The 26,551-nt window shown below is 36.2% G+C and overlaps 4 protein-coding genes and 2 long non-coding RNA genes across 22 annotated transcripts; 3 read left to right on the top strand and 3 right to left on the bottom strand.

The window, feature by feature from the left end:
• Positions 1–169: 169 nt before the first annotated feature.
• On the bottom strand, positions 170–7,058 carry LOC129577910 (isocitrate dehydrogenase [NADP], mitochondrial-like). 3 transcript variants are annotated; one of them, XM_055465751.1, is made up of 7 exons: positions 3,956–4,512; positions 1,891–2,006; positions 1,649–1,793; positions 1,343–1,561; positions 1,049–1,268; positions 726–977; positions 170–644 (listed from the first exon to the last, which is right to left on the bottom strand). In XM_055465751.1, exons 1-7 carry the CDS (start codon positions 4,092–4,094, stop codon positions 359–361), a joined length of 1,377 nt encoding a protein of 458 aa, XP_055321726.1. In that variant the 5' UTR covers positions 4,095–4,512; the 3' UTR covers positions 170–358. The 3 variants fall into 3 exon arrangements, with proteins under 3 accessions (XP_055321726.1, XP_055321727.1, XP_055321725.1); XM_055465752.1 differs by lacking the exon at positions 3,956–4,512 and adding an exon at positions 6,992–7,058 and having other exon boundaries at positions 1,343–1,793; XM_055465750.1 differs by having other exon boundaries at positions 1,343–1,793; positions 3,956–4,410.
• Positions 5,685–13,490, top strand: LOC129577907 (NAD(P) transhydrogenase, mitochondrial-like). 14 transcript variants are annotated; one of them, XM_055465745.1, is made up of 18 exons: positions 5,685–5,820; positions 8,330–8,781; positions 8,898–9,009; positions 9,078–9,373; positions 9,572–9,606; positions 9,692–9,791; positions 9,873–10,048; positions 10,112–10,254; positions 10,343–10,392; positions 10,456–10,985; positions 11,120–11,351; positions 11,432–11,571; positions 11,654–11,820; positions 11,910–12,047; positions 12,160–12,323; positions 12,390–12,512; positions 12,622–13,184; positions 13,251–13,490. In XM_055465745.1, exons 2-18 carry the CDS (start codon positions 8,694–8,696, stop codon positions 13,395–13,397), a joined length of 3,204 nt encoding a protein of 1,067 aa, XP_055321720.1. In that variant the 5' UTR covers positions 5,685–5,820; positions 8,330–8,693; the 3' UTR covers positions 13,398–13,490. The 14 variants fall into 14 exon arrangements, with proteins under 14 accessions (XP_055321720.1, XP_055321721.1, XP_055321717.1 ...); XM_055465746.1 differs by having other exon boundaries at positions 5,691–5,820; positions 8,625–8,781; XM_055465742.1 differs by lacking the exon at positions 5,685–5,820 and adding an exon at positions 6,570–6,854 and having other exon boundaries at positions 8,325–8,781.
• An 847-nt stretch (positions 13,491–14,337) lies between these two features.
• Positions 14,338–16,537, bottom strand: LOC129577913 (protein YIF1B). Its single transcript, XM_055465758.1, has 5 exons — positions 16,221–16,537; positions 15,493–16,046; positions 15,252–15,375; positions 14,914–15,176; positions 14,338–14,831 (listed from the first exon to the last, which is right to left on the bottom strand). Exons 1-5 carry the CDS (start codon positions 16,252–16,254, stop codon positions 14,604–14,606), a joined length of 1,203 nt encoding a protein of 400 aa, XP_055321733.1. The 5' UTR covers positions 16,255–16,537; the 3' UTR covers positions 14,338–14,603.
• Positions 16,538–18,649: 2,112 nt separating this feature from the next.
• On the bottom strand, positions 18,650–20,187 carry LOC129577905 (uncharacterized). Its single transcript, XR_008689055.1, has 3 exons — positions 19,846–20,187; positions 19,071–19,780; positions 18,650–18,989 (listed from the first exon to the last, which is right to left on the bottom strand). It is a non-coding gene; the product is annotated as an uncharacterized LOC129577905 (long non-coding RNA).
• A 50-nt stretch (positions 20,188–20,237) lies between these two features.
• LOC129577904 (uncharacterized) lies at positions 20,238–24,136 on the top strand. Its single transcript, XM_055465733.1, has 3 exons — positions 20,238–22,084; positions 22,214–23,374; positions 23,493–24,136. The coding sequence occupies exons 1-3, from the start codon at positions 22,054–22,056 to the stop codon at positions 23,600–23,602; spliced, it is 1,302 nt and encodes a 433-aa protein (XP_055321708.1). The 5' UTR covers positions 20,238–22,053; the 3' UTR covers positions 23,603–24,136.
• A 379-nt stretch (positions 24,137–24,515) lies between these two features.
• Positions 24,516–26,381, top strand: LOC129577903 (uncharacterized). Of its 2 annotated transcripts, none has more exons than XR_008689053.1 (3): positions 24,516–24,740; positions 24,859–25,564; positions 25,794–26,381. It is a non-coding gene; the product is annotated as an uncharacterized LOC129577903 (long non-coding RNA). The 2 variants fall into 2 exon arrangements; XR_008689054.1 differs by having other exon boundaries at positions 24,736–24,792.
• The last annotated feature ends 170 nt before the right edge of the window (positions 26,382–26,551 follow it).

The following is a 26,551-nucleotide window of genomic DNA, read 5'->3' as shown; positions in this document are numbered from 1 at the left end:
CCACACGACGCAATAGCAAAACAGCGAACAACTCAAACAACTGATGAGTGGCGCTGACTGTTTTGCTATTATTTTTTTGCGGTTCGGTTTCAATTTTTGACGTTTCAAAAGCAGTTTAGTTTATTTTCTTGAAAATATTTTACACAGAGACAGAAATATGAATAAAATGTTTATTTTTTTTATTAGAATCAGTTTATTTCGAAATTTCGATTGTATATTTTGCATTTTACAAAAATAGACATCAGTTTAAAAAAGAAAATTGAATTTGATTTTTTGTTTGGTTTTCTTTTCTGTTTTTGTTTTTGAAAAGAATGAGAAAAAGGTAAAAAATGAACGTTATAAAAACGGAAATGTATGTTTAAATATCGACGGATCGGCTGAGTTGATCGGCGATCGCATCGAGGAAATCTTCTGTGTTCAAATACATTGATTCGGTTACGTTTGGCAAACCGTGAATACAACCAGCCAAATCTTTTGTCATGAGACCGGCTTCGACAGTATCTACGCACGCTTTTTCCAAAGCCAATGCAAACCGGTCCAGTTCTGGTGTGTTATCCAATTTGGCACGATGAGCCAATCCACGTGTCCATGCATAGATCGATGCAATTGGATTCGTTGATGTTGGCTTTCCTTTTTGATGTTGACTGTGTGAGGGAAACAAAATCAAATCCATTTGAATATCGCTCGATATTTTCATATTTTATACATGTAAACATTTGCCCTACCGATAATGTCTTGTTACAGTTCCGTGTGCAGCTTCCGATTCGATTGTTTTGCCATCTGGACAGACCAAAACCGAGGTCATCAATCCAAGCGACCCAAAACCTTGAGCAACGATATCCGATTGAACATCACCATCGTAGTTTTTGCACGCCCAAATAAATTTGCCAGATGATTTTAAGCACTGTGCGACCATGTCATCGATTAAACGATGCTCATACCAAATGTTCTGCTTCTCGAATTCACCTTGGTATTTTCTATCAAGCAGGTAAAATAGTTTTGATGAAATTACAGAAAAAAAAATGTGATAAATAATAATAAAACTCACTCTTCGTAGATATCCTGGAAGATGTCTTTGAAGCGACCATCGTATTTCTTCAAAATGGTATTTTTTGTGGACAAATAAAGCGGCCACTTCTTCAGCAGTGCCATTTGGAAGGACGAATGAGCGAATGAAGCAATGGAATCGTCTGTGTTGTACATTCCCATAGCAATGCCACTGGTTTTGTACTCGAACAATTCATGCTTTTCCTTTTTGCCCGTTAAATCTATTACAAAACGTATGAATAACATTCAAATTTATTTTTATTCGTACAATTCATTTAAACTCGATGTAATTTACCAGTGAATACCAATTCCAATTTTCCAGGCCGATCGATGACAAGGTCTATTGCTTTGTACTGATCGCCGTGAGCGTGTCGACCGATAATGATTGGATTTGTCCATCCGGGCACTAGACGTGGGATATTTTTGCATAAGATCGGTTCACGAAACACAGTTCCACCCAAAATGTTTCTGATGGTTCCATTCGGTGACAGCCACATTTTCTTCAATTTGAATTCTGAAGATAGAGAAAGAGTCAAAAATGAAATGATTATGTTGAATTGTCCAAATTCAAAGAATGGTAAATCTAAGAAGATTGGCAAACCTTCGACCCGTTGTTCATCTGGAGTGATGGTGGCGCATTTTATGCCAACATTGTGTTTTAGGACAGCATGCGATGCATCGATGGTGACTTGATCATTTGTTAGATCACGATGTGGCAGTCCCAAGTCATAGTACAAGCATTCCACCTGAAACAGTGATAAGACACGTTTGATTCGAGTACATTAGGTCAATGAATCAGGCCAATGTCACGTGTAATTGAAAAGTGAATGACCGATTTTTTACCTTAACATAGGGGAAAATTAGTTTGTCCTTAATAAATTGCCAAATGATGCGCGTCATTTCATCGCCATCCATTTCAACGACCGGATTAGCCGCAACGAACCGCTTGGCCGTTGCATCTGCGGAAAAGAAAGAACAAAAGAGTTATGCATTGCCCAAAGAAAAATCCCCAACTAATGATTAAGAAAAAAATGCATACAAAGTACAAATTGATGTATAAAGTCATTTACAAAATAAAGACACACAACACAGACAGAAGAAAAAGAAAGAACTTTGAAGAGATAAACGGGAACAAGAAGCAAAATTTGAATTCGGTGCACGTTTTATTATTGTCCTTGGAATGGCATTGAATCGCAGTTATCATCACGATTTTTTTTCGGTGTTTCCATGTCGGGCCGCGTTGGACCGATTCAATCCGAATGGTAACGCGTGCATTTGTCAAAGTTCTTTGACCTTTTGCGCTTGCTGCATAAAACCTAGCAACACAGTAACTCCTGTCCATGGAAAGCGTTCAAGTCATCGACTTCATCGTCGTCGTTGGTTTTTTTTTTCCACTTCGTACCTTCTTTTCTTTTTTGCATTATAATTCGTCTTCGTTTTTTTTTCTCGGTGGATTGATTCATTTCAAGATTTATTTCAGCACATGAGTCAGATGGTTTTGGATGATTTGAACATTTCATATCAAACCTGTTTGCTTCACGTTCGCCGCGCGTGCATTGTACATACATTGCTAAAGGTTTCATTGCATGTCTGGTTGGCAAAATTTTGCGCTCTTGTTTCTGTTCCCCTTCGCACTATGTCTTGCTCTCGCTATCTCCGTCTCTCTTTCGACATCGCAACATCGCTTTGCTTCGCGTGCAACTGAATTGCTGTAACCTTTATTTGCGAAATGTGTAGATGTGTACACACATCTGATGTGCGTGTCTGGCCAAATTCGTGATTGCTTTGCAATTATACGAACAATGTAGTAGCAAAGAGACCGAGCATTCGAAGTGCCGGTAAATGGTAAAAATAATGACAAACTCCATACAGGATTCCACCAGTTAATGACAGTGATGATGCTTATGCAACGTTAAACGAATATATATGCTATACGGAAAATGTAGAATCAGGCTATAAAAATCATCTGTGCACGGATTGTGGAAACGAAATGTGAGAAAGTCGCTCACTGTTCTCGTATGCCATGCGTGAGAGAGAATGATAATGAGTTGACCGATGAAAACTTGATTGATTTCACATGTAATCTCGCGCCGTTCATATCGGGTTTCATTTTCACTCGCGAAGCAATGCCGCAATAAATCCCCAGAAATGCTTCACAATTATGATGATGATCGACATCATCATGATGAAAATCGAATCGGAACGGAGCGACGAGAACTGAACGGAAAAATAAAGCAACGCGGCGATCTAATCATGTTAACATTGAGCTTCGCGGCTCATTGCAAGTCGTGAAACACAACACATTTCTGTATAATCTAAGTGGGTGAAGTGTGCGTAGTAAAGATGACGCAAAGTGAATTTGGTTCGGCATTTTGACGGGCTTCCACATTATCACGATCAATAAATAACGGTAGGGAATCGTGATAACCGCACGTCAGCCGTCAATTGAAAATAAAGAATAAGCAAAAAAAAAACTAATAGTTTTTCGAATCCCGTCTACACTGCGACCGTTCAACAGGCCGTTCAAACATTCATTCAGCATTGAACCAAACGAAAGCGCAATGAAAATAGAAGAAAAACATGCAACTCACGACTAAATGAATGAATGAGGAAAAAAAAGATCGTTTATCAACTTTGGAATACGGTGCGTTACAAATAGAAACGTCAACATAGCTGTGTGGCCGAATTGAAGACGAAATCTCCATTTGAATTGAACAAATTGTTATTTATTATGTTTACAATTTGATATCAAGAATATGCGCACTCACATGGCAATTTATCTTGCAAAATAAAAATTCATGAAAAACACAAGCACACACAAAAGGAACTGTTTATGTTTTTTCTCTTTTTTCCTGCGTGTATCTGTGTCTCTGTATTGCTCTGACATAATTTTCGGTGTGTCACTTACAGTTTCGGCGCGGGCTCGCATTTATCGAACTAATTGACGTTGATTTGTTCAAAACTGATAAATTTCGCACAAATTTTGCGCCACTACAATGGTTCAAATGATTGTAGTGTTTGTGCAAATTGAGTAGAACGCGTGACATTGTCTCCTCTGATAAAGCCAAACAAAATACTTTTACACACTGAAATTCGATGCAAACACTCAAATTACAATTATTTGATTGGACACACCGCGGGCGCGCGATTAAGATTAAAATGCCAAAATAAAATCGAATACGGACAATTCGTTCGAAGCTTTTACAGATTGAAAATGAATAAAACGGAGATTTTTCTCTATGAAGGTGAATGCACACAGACAAACAGTGTTCGAAATTTATTATCGCTCAGCTGCTCCAACTGCACACGAGCTCTTTAACCGGTCACTTGGACAATACTAAATTCTAACCAATTTCTGATTGGAGCCGAAACTGACAGAAAAGAACAACAACAACGACAACAGCGAACGCAAGCAAAGCAAACTCATGTGAAAAGTACGTATACCCTAAAACGGTCTGGATGTCGTCGTCGTCGTTGCTGCCGTTGTCGTTCGTCGTCGTCATCGTTGCCGCTGCTGCTGCTGCTGCTGCTGCTGCTGCTGCTGCTGCTGCTGCTGCTGCTGCTGCTGCTGCTGCTGACTCTCGTCTACATATATTGTTTGAATTTTTGTTGCAGACTCACTTATTTGTTTGTTTTTTTATCTTTTCTCGTTCGTACGTTCATTTGTTCGCATTTGATGCTGTCGAATCGGCGTTTGGATTTTCTTCTATTTTATTTGGATTTGATACACAATTGTTTTATTCGATATGTATGTGTATGTATGTGACGGTGCAACGGTTCAGTGTGTTGGTAATATTTGAAATGCGAATGTAATTGTTGCGCTGAATGAACGGTATTATGCATATGCGGGCACAATAATGATATAATTGTTGCTGAGCAGCTAAGCGGCTTCTTATATTTTTCTTCTTATTTCATGCGACCAAAAAAAGTGATCTAAGCCACATATAAAGCCATCGATAAAGGCAAATCTAACAGGCATCCGCAGCCGCCGCATATCTACATTCAAGCCAATTAAATGTGCATTTTTTGTTTTGTTTTGCTTTGCGCTTTTCTATCTATTCCACATAATTCGTAGAATCCAGTGTCTGTGTTGAATTGTTGTTTGAAAATAAAAAATTTGCTGAGCGTTGGTTGCGATTTCTTCTCTTTGTTTTTGCTGCGTTTCAAAAGGGCAACTTGTCTGGAATGCTTTTCAAACTGCTTCGCTGTGTTTGTTTTGAAAACCAGCCTGTTGAATGCAATGCATTTGTTTAGAATTCGATACGATTTCCTGATAAGAGTCACTTGATCTACTGTGTGATTCACACTCCAAATGCCCCTCATTTCAGTGATAACAATTGCGTTTAATTTTTGTAATCCAGCCGCCGCAAGACAATGAAACCATCCAGCAGTTGAATGCTCCATGATCGAAACGATAGCATAGCCTAGACACATTATATGTACCAATTTCTAAAGACGTAACAAAATAATAGCATAGAAAATACGTTACACACAGCAAATTTCCCTCAAAGTACGCATGCGACTTGTTGGCCGTTGTAGTTGTTGTTGTGCTATTGCCTCTGTCAACATATTTTCGAGTTGAACATTCTCTGCTCGGAATTATTTTCGCCATGGTACGAAATCGGGCGGAATGTATGTATCGTTGCGTGTAATATATAATTTACAGAGTTAGATTTAGAGAGTTTACACGGTAATTTTTAGTCAAAATAAAGACAATGAATATAGAAAAAAAGACATAACAGCAATAAAGACAAACGGGCGAACGAACGAAAGGTAAAAATATTGGCAGAATGAAAAAAAAAGATTGGATTTTTTTTGTTGTTGAAACAAGTTGAGTGCAAATCGAGCAATATAATATATGCTATGTGTGTGGGAATAAAACAAATCGAGAGCCGGCGAATTTTTCAGAGTCGAAATATTGATATGAATACGTTGTTATAATGACCGTTCAAGTAGATTCCCCATAGCAATTTGTTTAGTTAGTTGATCTCATTAAAAATAAGCAAAACAAGTGACAAAAACAATAAAACAAGAGAATCTAGCTGCAACATTGCTTAGCTAGAATTTAAAAAAAAAGATCTCATAAGTGTGAGTTCGTCTCGTCGTTTCAAGTGACAACAGAGTCATCGTTGTGAATTATTATCATTAACAGCCAATTTTGGAAGGAAACATCGGATATAAACAAAAATACACGTACACCAAAACACACACACATGCGCTCGCTCGTCCCACAACACACAATGTTTTGACGCTGTTCTGTGTTTAGTCTCCCATTTTGGGGAACTAACAGAAAAGAGGAGAGAAAAAAAACAAACCGAAATTGGTCTGCATGTGCGTGCGTATGTATGTAGCATATGAACTCAATGCATTGCTGACGCTATTCATTCTGCACAGTCGGCTGTTTTTGTTGCTGTTTTTGTTGCTGTTGTTGTTGGTTCTGGTGCTTTGCTCTCTCTTTCATTTCGAATATGTTCACTACATACAGATGGGCACAGCAGCAGCACCACCACCATTCTCATTGATATTTTGAATCGTACTGAAGGATTCAGTCTCATACAGTGAGCCCGTTTTGATGGACTTGTGTTTTTTCGTTCATTTCGATATTCCCCAATTATTTCGATATCCGTCGTCTCGTTCGTTATTTTTTCTTTCCTTTCTTTATTTGTCCGGGAAAGGAACAAACAACAATTTAACGTGAACTAGACGACCGATGTGAACACAGATTCATTGTGTGTCGTTAAATATATTTAAGCAATTCAGAATTTCTGAATCGGGAACAAATCATATTTGGCTATTAAACAGTATTAGTACATATAAAGATAAAATTATTTCTTTCCACCAAAATTTGTTTTTATCTGCACGGTACATTTGCGAGAAACAAAAAAAAACAAATTCAGAATTTTATGATTCGACTTGATTTCGCTAATAAATTTATTAAACTCACATGTCACGATGCAAACGGCAAGAAAACAAACGAAAACAAGAATCGGTTCCATTCAAATTTACAAGCAGCAACATTGTAAACGCATTCACAATACATCACACACTGCCTTCAGATCACGTAGACATAGACGCGGCTGCATTTATATACGTATATAGATTAACTGAAATCCGCAACCGAATCCGCGAGTGAATTGAGAAAACATATACATTAGTAGTGCGATGTGTGCCTTCGCATTTTTTTTTTAATTTTTCATTATTTCTTTCCGAGAATCACATCTTCACATCTAATAGTGATATCTCGTTTTCGATGTGAATGAGAATTATTGCGAAGAATTATTATTCTCCTTAACAAATCATGACACGTTCAAATTTGTTTTTCTCTCTCCTTCTTATAAATGTTCATCAAAATTATTGTTCTGTACACTATTTTAATACTGTCATGCAAATTTGCGGCATCTCGGTGTAATTTCAACTTGTTTTGTTTTATCAATCGTGTTCTCAGTCGGTCAGTCAAACTATAAATATGAGAATATATTGAAGCGATGTATTTGTATGTCTTTGATCCTACTTTCGATTTCGTATCGTGGCAATCGACGCTGTCTCAATAGCACACACATCCATGTGTTTGTGTGTGTGCCCGACTAGAGAACAAGTGCCGAACGCGTCGAAAGAAAACATGAATTAAATCACATTAAATTTGTGCTGATTGTCGTAACAAGTTTATTTTCAATTGGCCGCACAACAGCTGAGTTCATGCGTTCATCGACACACCAAGCGAAGAAAACAGCGTTTGAAAAAGTGATCAGTTTGCCCGGTTGCTGTTGAATTTCGGTTATTGGTGATAAGAAATTTTGCACAAAATCAGTATTTCATCGAAAATCTTCATATTTTTTTAATCATTAAAGCGTGCACCATGAATGGTTGTTTCACAGAAATATAAGCATCAAGAACGGAACAAAAACGACAACGATTTATGTATTTACTGAACTGAATCATTTCTCATTCAATTGGTGACGATGTGACAATTTTTTTTTCTCTCACGCGTGTGTGTTCTTCGACTTGTGAGTGTGAATGTGAGTGTGTTTTCTTTTTTTTTTTATTTGCGCAGATAAATGCACTCAATTTTAACATACCGGCTCACAGTCAAGTGGACATGTTTGCTAAGCACAACATATGTGAATGTTAACCGATTCTCTTTCTCTCGCTCTTGGAAATCAACAGAAAATTTTAACGAAATCTAAAGAAGATTACATTTTAGCACTTTTGCACATTCAATGTGTATCATTTTGTATTGCATGTGAATGAAATTAATTTGTGTTTCACTTTCTAATCAGCATAGTTTTTTTTCCCGGGCGACATTTATCATCTACATTGTTGATAATCATATATAGAAACAGAAATCAAATATTATTCGGTGAACTGTACAAAAATCGAATGATTGTTGTCAAAGGGTTTCTGTTATTCAAATAAATCAGTGTGTGGTTAATTTTTCGTTGAAATAAAATTTATTTTAGTCGACTAATTGAGTAAATAAACTTGATTATGCACACACCGCAACGAATGTGAATGAAATCAATATTTTTTTCCGTTTTTTTTTATTGCCTTTAATTTTTCTTCCATTAATTACCATTAAGTGTGTCTGTGCGTGCATTTTTTTGTTTTGAAAGTGAGCACGACAATTTTCTTGTGATTACAAAAGTAATATGGCTCGCGGTATACTCCGTTTGTGCAGTTATCGCAATTCGGAACCTATCCATAAGCTTCAATTGAACTCCCAAAGATGGTTTTCAAGTGAGTTCCTCTTTCATATCTATTGACTGTTGAAAGTATAAACAGTAAATTAAACTCATTGAAAATCGTGAGCAACTTCGAGAAATACATATATACATTCTCCATCCTACTTCTAGGATCGTCTATTGTGTGCGAAAAAAATGCCAAATCGAGTGAAAGTATTCAAGGCATTCCGTATAAACAATTGAAAATCGGTGTCGGCAAGGAGAAATGGACCGACGAAAAAAGGTGTTTGACCAATCAATTCCAATGAGTGAGACACAAAGTTCACGCAATTTTTCCATCCATACTTTCAGAGTGGCATTGACGCCGGTGGTAACAGCCGCTCTGGTGAAAAAAGGATTCACGGTGAATATCGAAGAAGGTGCTGGTTTTGCGGCCAAATTTCGTGACGCTGATTTTGCCCAAGCCGGTGCCAATATCGTCAATTCCAATGCTGCATTGTCATCGGATATTATTCTCAAAGTTCGACAACCACATGATTCCGATATTCCTTTATTGCGAGATAATTCAACGCTCATTTCATTTTTATACCCGGCCCGAAATAAACCACTTATCGATAAGCTAAGTGCGAAGAAAATGAACGCATTCGGTACGTTTTATTTGCTTTCGTTTTTTCTGTTCTATTCAACGTTTTTTTCCCTTTATTGTTATTGTTGCCATTCAAACAACGCGTCATGAAAACATCAAACAATTGAAATGCAACGGCATTGACACTATTCGAATGTGATTCACATACAAACGAATACAAACAAAAAATCAATCGAATGGTATCGTTTTATGGTTTCAGCAATGGATTGCATTCCACGTATTTCACGAGCGCAGGTACAATAAGCAACTTGCATGAATATTGGTATTGACGATTGTCTTTAATATTATTGTGTATGTTTTTTTGTGCGTATTTAAACAGGTGTTCGATGCCTTAAGTTCGATGGCAAACATTGCCGGCTATCGAGCTGTTATTGAAGCTGCCAATTATTTTCCTAGATTCTTCAGTGGACAAATCACAGGTGCATTTTTTTTCGTTTTATATAAATATCGATAGCTTATGAATGCAAATGAGACGAATGATTGTCATTGTCCAAATATAGCTGCCGGAAAAGTGCCTCCAGCCAAAATATTGGTCGTAGGAGGTGGTGTGGCCGGTTTGGCTGCGTGTGCTCAAGCTAAAAATATGGGAGCCATCGTACGTGCATTTGATACCAGATCAGCGGTGAGGGAACAAGTTGAGAGCTTGGGCGCCGAATTTCTCACAATTAACATTAAGGTATTGAATAAATCAATTCACTAGCAAGTTTCCCTAGTTCAACATTGGATTCATATTTTATAGGAAGAAGGAGCGACAGCGGATGGCTATAGTAAGGAAATGTCACAGGCGTTCATCGATGCTGAGCATGCCTTGTTTGCCGAGCAATGTAAAGATGTTGATGTTATCATCACCACTGCTTTGATTCCCGGCAAGAAGGCTCCAGTGTAAGTAACGACCATATTACACTGTGTGATGATCGCAGTTGAATTTTCGTTCATGAAAAGACTAACGAATTGTGCATTTTAAAAATAGGCTCATCTTGGAAGAACACATAAAATCCATGAAACCTGGATCGGTTATCGGTAACTAGTATAAAACTCACCTTACTTTGAACAAGTGGTTCAATGATTGATTTCATTTTTTAGTTGATTTGGCGGCCGAAACGGGTGGAAATATTGAGACCACAGTACCGGGTGAAGTTCGAACAATTCATGATGTCGTTCACATTGGTTTAACAGATCTGCCAAGTCGTTTGCCCACTCAAAGCTCAACGTTGTATGCAAATAATATCTCAAAATTCCTGTTGTCCATCGGTGAAAAGGATCACTTCTTCATTAACTTGGAAGATGAAGTTGTACGCGGCAGTATAGTATTGAACAATGGCCAATTGATGTGGCCACCTCCAATGATGAGCGTTTCGAAAGCACCGACAGCGGTCGCTGCACAAGAGACCAAATCAACTGAAATTAAAAGTCTGCCAGCTCCAAATCCATTCAATGAAACGCTCAAGAGTAGTTTGATGTACACCGGTGGCATGGGAAGTTTAATTGCCTTAGGATGCGCCTCACCAAATCCAGCATTCACCACGATGGTCACGACATTCGGTTTGGCGGGAATCGTCGGATATCACACCGTTTGGGGTGTGACACCGGCGTTACATTCGCCATTGATGTCGGTAAGTAGGCAAAGAAATAGCAGTTTGCCAATATAAATAACCGAAAATGATTGAATAAATCAAAATTGAAATCAATTCGACATTAAGCTAATGGAATTTGCATAATAATTTTTCGTTCGAAAATGAAAACTCAGGTGACGAATGCAATTTCTGGAATCACTGCCGTTGGTGGCATTCTTTTGATGGGCGATCATTTGGTGCCGACAAATTCAATCGAAGCTTTGGCAGCTAGCGCTGCACTTATCTCATTTGTAAATATATTTGGTGGCTTTTTGGTGACACAAAGAATGCTCGATATGTTTAAAAGACCCGATGACCCACCAGAATACAATAAACTATATGCCATTCCTGCACTTGGTTTCTTGGGTAAATGATGAAAACAAAAAATTTACGAAGAGAAAAAAAATGCAAATTTCTGATTCATGAATTTGGTTTTTCTAAATCAGGTGGTTATGGTTATGCGACGATGGCAAATTTCCCGGAAATCCATCAAATGGCCTATTTAGCGGCAAGTTTGTGCTGCGTCGGAGCGCTCGGCGGTCTTTCGTCTCAAAAAACGTCTCGATTGGGAAATGCCCTCGGAATTGTATGCTTTACAAACAATTTGACTATTATTATTCAACATGAGATTCACTAAATAATTTACGACCTTATCTTCAATTATTTAGATGGGTGTGAGTGGTGGAATTGCAGCTACACTTGGAATGATGTCACCGACGGTTGACGGTTTGTTGCAAATCGCTGGTGTTGCTGCGTTGGGCGGTGGAATCGGAAGTCTGATTGCAAAACGCATTGAAATAACTGATCTACCTCAATTGGTTGCTGGTTTTCACAGGTTCGTACACTCAATGCGGTTGATTACTATTTCAGCGTCATTAAACTTCATTAATTTTTGTTGTTGTTTTTCTTCTTGTTGGCATTCAGTTTGGTTGGTTTAGCAGCTGTTTTAACATGTGTTGCCACATATATGCATGACTTCCCTTCATTAGCTAGTGATCCGGCTGCAAATGTTCTTCGAACCGCACTTTTATTTGGAACTTATATCGGTGGAGTGACATTTAGGTATATATGTAGAATACATTATTTCATATTTGAATAAACTTTTTTAATTCGTTCATTTTCGACTCTTTCGCAAATTCTGAATATATAATGGATGATTGTTTTTATTTTTCAGTGGTTCTCTCGTTGCATATGGAAAATTGCAAGGATTATTGAGCTCGGCTCCACTTTTACTTCCTGGAAGACACTACATTAATGCAGGTCTACTTGGTGCCAATGCTCTGGCAATGGCTGCTTTCTACGCAGATCCAACATTGAGCGGCGGTTTGGCTATATTAGGTGAGCATTTTTCTTGTATTCCTGGATAGCACAGTGGGCAAATTTCAAATCACAATTTTTTTTTAGGCGCAACATCTCTCTTATCAAGTGTAATGGGTGTTACACTTACTTCAGCTATCGGTGGAGCTGATATGCCGGTTGTTATAACTGTTCTAAATTCGTATTCCGGTTGGGCACTATGTGCTGAAGGTTAGTCATTTCGGTTTGGTTGCTTCATTTTTTACGCTTAAAATTGATTCGCAAAGTGTTTACTACATCACTTCTTTTTTTCTTCCCTCTTTCATTCGAAAATGCCCAGGTTTCATGCTTAACAATAATCTCATGACAATTGTTGGCGCATTGATTGGATCGTCTGGTGCGATTTTGTCGTATATCATGTGCAAAGCGATGAATCGATCGTTGCCAAATGTTATTCTCGGCGGATATGGAACATCGTCGACTGGAACTGGTGAAGCGATGAAAATCATTGGAACCCATACCGAAGTCGATGTGCCGAATTGCATTGATTTAATTAAGGCTGCCAAGAATATTATCATTACACCGGGCTATGGTCTTTGTGTTGCAAAAGCACAATATCCATTGGCTGAACTCGTTTCCATTCTCAAGTCGAAAGGAAAGAAAGTTCGATTCGCTATTCATCCGGTTGCTGGTCGAATGCCCGGCCAATTGAATGTGTTGCTTGCTGAAGCTGGTGTGCCGTATGACGATGTGTTGGAAATGGAAGAAATTAACGATGATTTCGATGACACTGACCTGACATTGGTCATTGGGGCCAACGATACGGTCAATTCAGCCGCCGAAGATGACCCGAACTCAATCATTGCTGGAATGCCAGTGCTTAGAGTGTGGAAATCAGATCAGGTATGGAATTGATCCAAACTGCTTTTTGCACAATCCTAATTTCTATTCCATAATTTTTGACAACAGGTCGTCGTAATCAAGCGATCGTTGGGCGTTGGATATGCAGCCGTTGACAATCCCATCTTTTACAAGCCAAACACTTCGATGTTACTCGGCGATGCAAAGAAAGTGTGCGACGATTTATTGAATAAAATCAAATCTGTTTACGCATAACTGTATTTGAACTTGCTCTTTTTTTGGACGAATTTTTTTTGTATCTTTTAAGCTCAGTCACTTTTCGAAAATAAAATATTTCTCTACAAAAAATTGACGAAATAAAATCATTACTTTTTAAAGTCAGTCATTTTTTTTTCAAATGTGATTCGATTTGAATTATTATTATCAAGTGCTGCCCTCAAACAGTAAAATCATGAAGTTTGCATGATTTCTTTTTTTCGTGATGCGATAATTTTGAATTGATGTTTCGGCTCGACGGCCAATACAATAGAATGGGGTCTCGTTAGTTTCGTTATCATTATGTTTTTTATCTCGTCAAATGATAGACACAAAAATGACTTCCTTTCCATGTGATTCTCTTCGTTTGGATTTTGTTTTGTTTTTCTTCGATGTAGGGTTCATATCAATTTATCATTCTCTCAAATTTGCGCCATAAACAATCATCCTTCGAACAGTTGGAAAGAATGGGAACAAACAAAAGCGAACACTTGAATGTGATGCATCTAAATATTTCAGTTAGAATGATGAATGAAAAGCAAATTTAATGGAGAACGAAAAGTACTTCATTTTCACGATCATATTTCAACGAAACCATTTAGAATTTCTGCATTTAGACTACGAATATTTGGGAATTCAATTTTTATTATCGCTGAAATTGTCAATACATGGAATTGCTATGGAAAATGAACACTTATTGGCTGTTACTATGGGGAGATAGTGACAAAAAAAGGTTACGCACAGATCCAATAAAATGTTGATTTGATGCGTTTCACTTGCACATATGATATGTACATTTTCAGTTCATTCACCTATCAGAAATGGAGTATTTTTCCACAAAAGAAAATGGGCAAAATGAATTTATGTTCGGTTTGATTTATTTTTTTACAGTTTCATGGATGTTTATTCTAAAAAGCGATTCAAGTCAAAAATCAAAAAGTCTATGTATTAAAAATATGTTTTTTATTAGGTATATATTAATAGAAATCATTTAGCGATTTATGTGGAAGGAGTGGAACAAATTAATCGCTAAAGAATGAAAAAAAGAAACAACCAATAGCGAACAAAAAGAAAAAGAAAATGCATTTTCGAAATGGCCCATCAACGCTTTGTTTTGTTTTTAATTGCAACGATGTGATTTTCTAATGAGTAATTTTGGAGAAAAAAAAATCGTTTCCTGTTTCGGGTAGAGATTTTTTTGCTTTTTTATTGGACCGTCACCGCTGCTTCAACAGTTTTGCTGGGAATCAAATGCCATGACAACCAAAACGATAACAGTGGTTGGGCAAATGAAATAAAGAGCAGAAAATACAGTTTACGCTTTCGTCCAATAGAATAATCGGTATGTACATCAGCTTGTTGAACGTTTCCGTATGCATCATAGGAAGCGGCGCCCGTTGATTCTCGCATCATTTTCGCCTTTAACGTACGCAACTGTGAAAGAAACGAAAATAGACGAAATGATTAGAAACAGAAAACGATAAAATATATATGTGTGTGTTCTAGATTTACTTACCAAAAAGAAGCAAAGCGAGAATCCGGTGTAAAGCAATGCCAAATAATATCCAAAACTCTTAAATACGATGCTAACTAAAATGCACAAATTGATCGCTACGAATTTGTAGCCCGAAAATGCCAAGAGGTCAAGTAATTTCATTGTGGCCGACAAATTAAATATGTATAGTGTGAGCCAATAAGCAATTAGTTCAACCAAGGTGTATGCAAATGCACTCGACGAAATTACACCCAACTCTGATGGTGTAAATTTGTTTTGCATACCTATTTAAAAAAAAATGAGCATAAGCATAAATTAGGGAAATCACGAATGAATGTTGCTGAAAATCTAAAACATACCCATAACAAGACCAGCCAAAACGATGAATGTAATATATGCCATGGTTGGAATATACAAATCGGGAGCGTTTAAATCATAACGTGGCTGAACCGGATTATCTTGATCATACTTCAATGACCAATCCTGAAGAGAAATTCATTGAAAAATTAATTGAAAAAAAAAATAAATTCAAATAAAATGGTCAACCAGAATTCTGTGTTCATTTCGAATTAAAAAAAAAAACAAATTAATAACACTCACCCGATGATGAAATGGAAACAGAAGCAAAATCAGTTTCCGAACGACATAATTGTTGTCGACAGCAAAGTAGTATTTCAATCGTGTCACTGGTACATATTTTTCGATTTGCGTTTCGACCAACTGTTTACCCTGATCGGCCAATCGTTGACCATACTGCAACGCCATGTCTTGTACCATCGGTTGTTGCAACATGGAAAACTGACTGGGAAAATTGTTCGCCGGATTCGGTGCGTTCGGATTGAAAATGGTTGGACCCGATGCAGAAATTGGCTGCTGTAGTGATGATGTTGGTACCGGTGCAGTTTGCCCATACTGTGGTGCCGCATTACTATATGGATCATAGTATTGGTTGGGTTGTGGTTGATTCGAATAATTTGGCGCAAACGAACTATTTTGATCCATGTTTATTTGATCATTGTAATTGTATGGAGCGGCATTGCTACTTTCCGCACCGAACGCATTCGGTGCAAATTGATTCTGTTGTTGCGATGGAAGTGGCGCCGAATAGCCCATGGCATTCACATCGCTGACTCGTTGAATCCGCCGAACACCAGCTACAATGGAAACGAATAAAAAATCGGCGTTATAACAAAAAAAAAACCAAATTACATTTCAAACAAAGCGTGTCAACACACAAATTTTTCTCGGTTGTGTTGGGTTTTAATTTAATTTTGCAACACATTCGATTATAAATAGACTATTTGCCATATTCTTTACGCATGACTTACGTGCTCCATCACCGTGTTTTGCATTGTAATTCATGGTTTTGTGTAAAATTTGGCCCTAGCCACGCTAACACACAACCAATTTCGCGTATAAAAAATTTAATTGATATGATTCGAAAGTAAGTAACAATAATGTAAAATATTATCAAATTGGTGGAATCGGTTTGCCATTACACATCATCGTTTATTACACTTAACGAAACTGTCAAATGCATAGACCGTGCTTAAAAAAGAGGGCACAACGAAGAAAATATACACACAAAGTCAAACAGCGAATGGAACTGTCACTGCAGCCAACCGGTAAAAATGGTCGACGGGCGAGTTCAATGCTGCCAATATGACAAACCATTTTTTTAAAAACAATGTACGGCAAAGAGAGTATGGCAACATTAAACAAAAACCTTTCTTTTTAAAGCGATAGCGCCAAAAACAAAAATAATTGAAGTAAATTTCTCTGCTGTTTCTATCACATTTAGTAATTCATGCTATTTATTCAGAAGTTTTAAAGTTTCTAAAGCCATTATCATAAAATTAGTTTTCTAAATCATTAATATTTGTGTTTAGTTTGAATTTTTTTTCTGCGCATTTTTTAAATTTTTTATACGCAATGGCGCAAAACCCTTAAAATTTGATACTTTCAATATAAAAATATATTTTGAAATATAAACACAAAATGAACAATAAATACAAAATGAATGTTGATGAATCTTGATCCATTTAGCAATAGCAAATGTACACATTTTAAAGTGATCTACTACAGCCCCATATACCACAATCTTAATTGCTTAGGTGGGTTTTTCCAGTTTAATCAGCGTTTGAAATAAATAAGTTGAAATTTCCATTTGTCATTATCAACATTAACTTTATGATTGTGCAAAAATAATATCACCTGACTCTGACATAAAGTACAAGTTTTGACAGTTAAGCACACAATTGAATATTCATATATGTAACGTCGGATAACAGTATGACGTCAACAATAGAACAATAATGAATTCTGAATTTTTTTGGAAGTGAATAATCTATTGCAAGCCATCGTAGTATAAAGAGAATTAAAAGATCGAACGATTCGGTTAGGTCACTGGTGCAGATAATTTCTAGAACAGAATGGAAAACTTATTCCAAAAAATGAGCAACAAGGGTATCCAATTTATGATGAAGAAAAAAGGCAAAAGAAGAATTTTTATTGAATTTGGCAATTGAACTTATATTATTAGGTTGAAAGAACGAGTTAGCCAAGGATATATCTCACTTTGCTTTGGATCTGTATCTTTTTTCTGTATCAGGTTTGTACGAAAATCCAAAAACCAAATAGTACTTCTATTTGGTTAATGCGAATACCGGGAGCAGGTAATGTAAGCTCTTCTCCGTTATGTTACACAAAATAATATTTAAAAAAAATTTTGGCCAAAAAGCTAAAGTAGAACGAAAAAACAACAAAAATACTCGGGTGCGCTGTAGCGCAATTGGGTGCGTCAAAGTCATCTCTGAAAGAAGTTGAAAAAAAAACTGTGGCCCCTTTGCACTTTTCAAATAGACTTAGAAATATATGAGGGGTTTAGAGCGAAAATGTTATACAGAAAAGTTGAGAGGAAAAATTTCAAATGAAAAGAGATAGCTATAAAGTTCACTATAGTTTACTATACAGTTTACTATATAGCTATCCCTTTTCCGCTCATTCATCATGGACATTTTCCGCTCAACTTTTCTGTATAGCATTTTCGCTCTAAACCCCCCACATGTCAACTTGCGGGCAGATCGAGCCGAATTATTTTCAGTAAATCGGCAATTATTCTGACTAATCTATTGCAAGCGACCGTAGTATAAAGAAAATAAAAAAGTCGAAAAACTCGGTTTGAACCATTAGTTCAAATAATTTCCAGACCAGAATGGGGAACTCAATTCAAAAAATGAGCAACAAGGGTATTTATTTTATGATGAAGAAAAAAGGCGACAGAAGAATTTTTATTGAGTTTGGCGATCAAATTTATATTATTAGGTTTGACAAAATCCGAGTTAGATAATACACATAACGAGTTGAATAAGGGTATATCTCACTTTGCTTCGGATCTGTATCAGGTTTGTACGAAAATCCAAAAATATTGAAAATATTATAGAAGTAAATGATGATGTTATTACATATAACATATCTTATTGTAGCAATGTGTCAAATCAGCCAGCGGAAATATGATTATTTCACCGTTCTCGGTGGCAAGTACACTCGTGCTATTGTCACAAGCAGCTGACGGAAATACTTTGGACGAATTGAAAAAGGGCCTTCATTTGAACGAAGATAAATCCAAAATTGCTGAGCAATTCTTTAGCTATTTTGAACTATTCCAAAACGGGGTTGGTGAAGCAACCCTGTCGGTGGTCAATCAAATTTACGTGCAGCAAGAATATGAGATAAAAGGCGATTTTCAGGAAATGGCTGAACAATTTATGTCATTTTTATCTAAAACCCATAAACATCTTCGAGAGAGTAGCCTTCCCACATTTTCAATTTTTCTTCTTCGGTTAAATTTTCTGTATCAGCAGCAAGTTGTTTCATGAAATCACTGTTTATTACTTCAGAAATGGTTTTTTTCGTCAACGATGCGTCACCAAACGTTTTATTTATCTCATCAACATATTCTGACATCGAACGAGCAGTCGAAGTTGTATCGTCATTTTTAGTTGATGAATTACTGCTTTCAGATACCGATACTGCTTTTTCATCTCCTTTCAGTTGCTCCTCTTTACCGTTTGCTTCTTCTTTTTTGGCATCAATTTCTGTAAGATCAACGCGAAACGAAAATTCAATGCACAATGTGAAACAGAAAATCACGCAAACTATTTTAAATATGAACCTACCACCACTTTCCGATTCGGTCAGTTTTTTTGTTGATATTTTTGAAGCCATTTTAATAAATCAATGACAATGATTGCAAAATAATAAAACTTTTTTGCACGATCCTCACTATAGAACGTTCAGCTGAATAATGAACTAGAATTCGCTGAAATAGCACATTGCATTTGATACAAAGCGTTCAAGTGGATCCACATACATGCGGCTCATGTTCAGTAAAATGATGATTGCAGCACAAATTCTGAAACCCAATTTAACTGAAGTAATTTTTTAAATGGTTATCATGACATAAATGACCACACTTCACATTTATGTCATGATTTTAGTTCGAAATCCTCTTAAGATTCTCTTACGAAATATGTGGTTTACTGGGATACACTGGGAGCGATGTAAAAATTAGTTGAAGAAATGCAAAATTGGCACATTGAAATCGCTCGGAAATTATTCGTGCAAAATTGGTATCACAAGTTTTGTGTTTACTTTCGATATGAGAATTGACTTTGTTAAGATTTTCTCATTTGATACATATAAAAGCAGGGTGAGGTAGCCAGTAAATTGAAAATTATAACTGTAAGTACATTTTCTATAGTTTTATTCTTTTTCGATTTTTTTTTTCAAACATTCACTTGAATAAGAATTCCAATTTTGCCGTATGGATGAGATCGAAGAAATCGATGCCTTTAAAAAAAGTTGGGCTATCAAACCGAACCAAGTCCTGAAATGAAATTGACATTAAATATTACACAATGTTCACAGAGTCATCAGTCAGCAAACATTTACCGTCATACCATGAAGGCCACAAATTTCTAAACAATGATTAACCAAAACATACATCTCACGTACAAATGAGCGTTTCGAATAAATTGCGGATTTAATATATTGGATTCGCTCAAGTCATTATCATAAGATAATTTGGGAACTCGCAACAAGTGCTCTGCATAAAAAATACCGTTTGCATCTTTGATCGATAGTTCCTTTTGCTGCATGGAAATGAAAATTGGATTCAAACAAAAATTGGAATGATTTTTCTGGATTGGAGATTTCTTCCAATACAAAATCATTCAAATATGCTCTACTCTCAATCTTATCGATAGAAATATTTAAAACAAAGAAGAAATATTCAGAAGCGTATCAAAATAAGTAGACTCGAATGAATTCCCTAAAGAGACAATATACGCAAACATGCATCGCAATCCCAAGATCAAGATAAGCTGTTCCTACTGTATTCGTTATCGCAAGATTTAAAACGTGTATATTTTTTTATTATACATAAGTTTTAAAGGTTTTTGTGCAGTCAATTTTTCTTGACTATTATCTGATATTTTATTTATAATCAATAGCAAAAAATGCTGATCTGTATGTTTCAAGTGTTCGTTCGGAAGTATCAGACTCATACAATTCGCTACTTTGTTGAACTCATCAATTTGCACCCTGAAGTGTTTTGACATATTTATACAGAGATTACAAGATTCGATTAATTTTTCGATATCGACTTAATGGTGCTTATAATGTTGATTTGAACACCTCTTGACGTTATGAGTAAGATTATTGTAGATCAATAAACTTTTACAGAAATTAAAAGCAAATAAAAAAAACTTGAACAAAATCAATTCTCAAACCATAAGCGAACACACCATTTGTGCTATTGATTTTAAAAAATCATTTCGAAGCGATTGCGATTTGCCTATTTTGCATTCTTCTAACTAATTTTTAATATCGTTCCGAAATGTTTTTTCAATTGATATCAGCTGTTTTGTAATAGAGTTTTGCAATAAAATTAACAGCCAGAACGATCAAAAACCTAAGATGGGGGAGAAATAATTTTTCAAAAACTTCTTCCACACGTGAAATTTCGCAGAAAAAAAAATCCGAATTCCTACACACACACACACACACACACACACCTGGAAAAGCGAAGTTTTTGATCAAAAGAAGCATTTTCAGAAGAAAAAAAACCGAAAAAAAATATTTCAAGACCAAGGTTTGGGTTAAGTAGGTAGAACCAATAATTTTCAAACGAATGGCTTATGATTAGCCGATTTAAGGTATTTATCAGTGTCCGATATACTAAGTAGGTGTTCTTAATCCAGATAAGTGAAGTTGCGTTCCAAGCAAAATGGGTTAATGCCAGTGATTTTATTTGATCATTTGAAACCATGGTCTCTTCGGCTCTCTTTTTTTCTCTTCAGAATCATTATTTTCAGCTATTTTCGTTTTGTACCAGATAAAATGTTGCCCGAAATGAATAGATCTAGAAAGACCTACCTTATCAATAGAATATAAAAAACGAGAAAAAATGAACCGCTGAAGATATCTACCGATAATTTCGAAAGAAAAAAAGGATCGATAAGAATTTTCGATGTCACTTCATAGATATTTAATTTGGCATACACAGATGAGACGAAAAGATTATTGCAAAATAAATTCTTTTCCATGAAACGATTCGAATTTCCAAGAAATTAGAACAACATTGACTTGGGAATAAAACGGCAAATTCAAAAACACCGAACTGTCACTGCAGCCAACCGGTAAAAATGGCCATCGGGCGAATTCAATACTACCACCGTAACAAACAAACAAAAAACCATTGTACGGCAGTAAAAGTGCGGCAAAGTCAACGATTAACTGACAATTGAACGCAGTGCAGGGACAAAAAACAACATTAAACAAAAACACACTTACTCGTTGCGATCGCATTGCAGAGCGCATCTTCAGGGAATTTCTGCTGGATTTTGGAATAAGATTTGTTGAGTTTACCTGCTTTAACTGTTGGAACATTGTTCGTAGACGTGGTGTGATTGTACAGTTGTGTTATAAATGTCAGTTTGACAATTCGTTCGGTCGTCGACAAACGATTTTCTTTTGTTTCTGTGCTCGAATCGGCCACGGCACGACAAGTGAAACAAGCCCAAACAACCATTGGCCTCTATGTGAGCGTAAAATATTTTGTGTTTAGGAACAAAGAATACACAAAGAAATTCAGCTGTGATGTTAACGAAAAAGAAGCGCATCGGCGTAGGTAAGTGCAAAATATAGGTTTGATTCGATTGGTTTTTGGATCGATACCCAGTGCAATATGTTTGTGTAGCAATCAAAAATCCATATACATACTCCACGTATAATTAAACTATGGCAATGTTTCTTTTAGATTCATCGCCGAAAGCATCGGTTGGCAAGAATGTGCATTTGCTAACGAAGGAGACGATGCAGGATACGGTGAATATGATCAGCACACCAACGAGACGGAATCGATTTATGTTGGACCATGCAAATATGATGAACGATGATTCACCGGTGCTGTCACAAGAATCCATCAATATATCTTGGCGATGGAACAACGAGGGTACACCTATTCGCCCCACGAACAAAGCATCGAAACTGAGGCGATCGATAACAAATAATTCGCCACATTTGCAGAATTTGCAACGACTGAAGCGAAACAGTAGCGACAATCAAAATGGTACAACAGGAGCTGGTGTGTTGCCCATGGTAATTTCCGAACCAGAGACCCATTCACCAAAAGGCCTTTACAAATTTCAAGAGGAAATGCGTAAAATCCAATTCGACATCGAGTCAGATACATCATGTGATAATTTTAATAACGATAAGTCAATGACAGAGGCGGCGGCGACGTCGACGGCGACATCGGATACGGGCTATCCAACCAATATGAAAGGTGTTGCTCAGGCAAATATCTTCAATCAACATACAGATGCTAGATGTAGTGATAGTTTAGATGTTCATATGATGGAAAAAGCAGAGCCAGAAGCAAAGACACTATCTCAGACAAATAACTACGGACTGGACGATAATATTGCCGATGATTTGTTAAATGATTCGGATTTTGATCAGATCTTATTGACATGCAAAATGCCAACCGAACAAAAAAAGGCTAGTGAAACAATGACCACCAATCAAATGCAAACGAGCGTGAAAAAAGCGAGCTCAGCGCCAGAGATCAAAGCAAGCGGCAGCAGTAATAGCAGTGGCAGTAATTGGAATATTGCTGCCGAAGATGATGATGATTTTTTCGATGATTTGGTGAAAGATTTCGATGTTGACATCCCAAGCACGCTCAACACATCGGCCAAATTCACCAGACACAAATCAATGCCGCAACAACCACAAAAATCCAACGCATCATCAACAGCCACAAAAACCTTTGTGCCACAACAGTCCAGCTATGTGAATAGCAATCTGAATCGAAAGAGTTTCATACGACACGAGAGTATGCCCATCACAAACACCTCCATCAGTCGACCATCGGCAGCGAACAACAACAATCACATTTCGGTTAAACCAAATTCGGGTGAGTACGATCGCTGATTAATGTTTGTCTGATTCTTGTGTGCGGTCATTTTGAGTAGATCCTGAATGAATATTGATGATTGATCGAACAAAAAAATTTTGTTTTTTTTTTATTCCAGCATTTTCATCATCGCAAACGAGAAAGTGTACTTCCGAAGAAATTGCCGAAAAACGAAGACAGGCGATGGAACGATTAAAAAGTCGGAAGCAGAACAAAGCAAACACTTGAAATTCACATATTGAAATTAGTCATTTAAAACGAACAAATCACAAACACTCTTTTTCCTAAAATTCTTTTTTTTTTATTCAAAAACTGAAACTAATTTTTTTTTTGGATATTAGATTTAAAAAAAAACTATGAATATTTTGATCGTGAAATTATTTTCTATTATGAGAATTATCAATGCATCAACAAATAGCGAAAAGAAATCATAATCCGAATCAAGGGATCAGAATTCAGAGTAAAAATTCCATATCCATCGAGTCTGAATGATTCCAAATGATTCAATTGATTCCGGAAAAGAAAACAAATGAAAATTGTCGTCTTTATATTGTTTTGTTGAAAATATTGATAAAACGACAACCTTGAACTATGGCAAATAAAAGAGAAACCAATTTCATAATTTACAACTAAATTCACATTTATATTCGTATATTGTTTTAATATGAAAGAATTTACCATGAAGCAATCATGTGCCATTCTGATTCTGGCTTTTCTAATGAAAAAAATCAGCAAAATAAATAAAAACCACAGTAATGAAAATGCGTCTGTTTGGCTAAAGTTTAATTTTGATTTTAATGCAAATGAAGCATATTCTGTAACAGAAGAAAAGACAAAGGTGAGTTCTGCAGTTTCGTTCAAGCTTGAGTATCAACGGTGTTTGCATGCGACGGACCAACGAATTTTTTCAAATATGCATAATAAAAACCATTTTTCATTTCTTCAAAATGAGATAAGAGAGCGAATTGCATTGAAGGAGGACTAGAACCATTAAAAAAAGGTAAACATAAAAGTTGAATCTTCATTACCGACCAATTTGCATTGTTAACTGCTGCCCTCATACAGCAAACGCACAAGGCACAGATGACTTTTTTTTATTTAATATTTCAAATTTGTGTCCTGGCATGCAGTATGTGTTTATTTTTGTTCGAAGTCAGTTCGTTTTTGTTGCAAATTTTGTTACATCAAATAATAATAAATCAAACAAAAAGTTAACCATAACAATTAGTGATCATTTTGCAAATTGAGAGGTGTACTGTAATTTCATAAAAAAAAATATCAACCATAATATCGAAAACATATAAATTCGATTCGGAGAGAACAAAACGAGAGGCCAGTTCAATTATCCCGAAAATGAAGAGATCAAGTAAGTTTTAGAGTTCAGTTGAAAATGGCTAAAGGACAAATTAGTTTCATATGTATGTTACCCGCAAATTTCAACTCATTTTATCATTTCATAATTTTATCTATGTCTGCAACTACAGATGATGAAATGATGGGCAATGAAACTAAACGATTGGCAGAGGAAATCCACCCGAATAAACAAAATATGTCATTTTGAAGCCAACCCGAGAAAATGTTGGACAGAAAGGAACTTGAAAAAATCAGGGAATAGGCTTATCGAATAGCAGAGAGTATTCGACAAACAGCAGAGAGTATTCGACAAACAGCAGAGAGTATTCGACAAACCAGAGCTCACAGTCGAAGGATCGAATGTCAATTGCGACGTTATCGAATGACAATAAGGAAAGAGTTGTTAGTTTTAACTCAGTTGAGTCGAGACTGAATTTTATTAAACTTCTTATTTACTACGTTACATCAGTTTTGTCAGCTGAGTTAGACTGACCTATTTGAATTCTTTGAAATGTATTGTTTGAATTGACACGAATTGCATTTATCGGATTAAATTGCTTATCTAATCTAAAGATTCGGATTAAATTGAAATTATAACAACAATATTTGCTTTTTATTATTACGTAGAATTGACACTAATTGTTCATAAATTAACTTGCATAACTTTAAAAAACATCATTCGATGATTCATATTTGCATGTTAATAGACAGAATTTAACAAACCGCAGAGAGAATTGAACAACAAGGAGAGAGAATTGAACAAGCCAGAAAGGAAATCGAAGAAATCGAGGATCTGTTCAACCGGCGAATTTTGAATCAATAGAGATAAATAATTGGGTAAGATGCTAATATTGAATTTGTTCTTTATGTTTGGAAAAAAATGAGTACAATTAAAAATCCAGTATAAAATGAAACTGCTCAAAAACACACATTTTATTGTTGCAATTTACGACTCAAAGCAAAAACAAAATAAAAAACATTTATTGTTTATGTTGACTAAATTTGAAATGTTTAGCATTTATATGAAGGGTGATAATTCTCCCCTTTTTTCTATCACTTTTTGCAGGACATTAGCCAAATTCTGGAGAGATGGACCGTAGCTGTGCAACTAGCGATTCAATACAGCTGGTGCCATCTGGAATTTCTGTGTACAGTGTACCGAACTACACAGAATGTGTATGATTTGTTGTTGAAAAGAATAAAAACAGGGCAAAGTAAACGTCAAACGTGACCACAGAGTGTACCTGTTGTGCAGCTACGAGATGGACTATATACAAATAGAAGAAAATCAATTACTAATTACAATTCGCATTTACCATTTTACTTCATGTGTCATTTATTCTGGTTCTAACTTTATAGAAAAACTGAACGAAATAACTAAAGAGAGAATATTGTGAAATGAAAATATGCGTCTATTTAGCTACTTTGGCTTAGGTTTCATTTTACATCGAACATGTTATGGTGCAACCAAGAAAACAAAGGTAAATTCTGCAATTTCGTTCAAGTTTGCGCGCGAACGGCATTTGCATACGACGTATTAGCGGTCATATTTTGAATTTCTTGGGCAGAAACGAAAAAAAAGTATATTTGTTTATCTACTAGCGTTAATCTGTTATCTGAAATGCAATAATTACGGTATTGTTTAGTTGGCTGTTGTTGTTGTTTTGTTTTCCATCTTTTTGTTGTTGCTCACGTCGGTCCGCGGCATAACAGCAAAACACACCGACACTACAGAAGTTGTAATATTTCACTCGGCGTGCACGGCACGAACTCATAAATATAAGAATATGATTTTGTAATAGGTTTTGGGCCGCGTGCGCACAA

The sequence above is a fragment of the Sitodiplosis mosellana genome, unplaced genomic scaffold (assembly GCF_009176505.1).
Source record: "Sitodiplosis mosellana isolate CC-2019 unplaced genomic scaffold, AAFC_SMos_1.0 Smas_scaffold_6226, whole genome shotgun sequence".
Classification (NCBI taxonomy): domain Eukaryota; kingdom Metazoa; phylum Arthropoda; class Insecta; order Diptera; family Cecidomyiidae; genus Sitodiplosis; species Sitodiplosis mosellana.
This window is presented reverse-complemented; position numbering and strand designations above follow the sequence as displayed.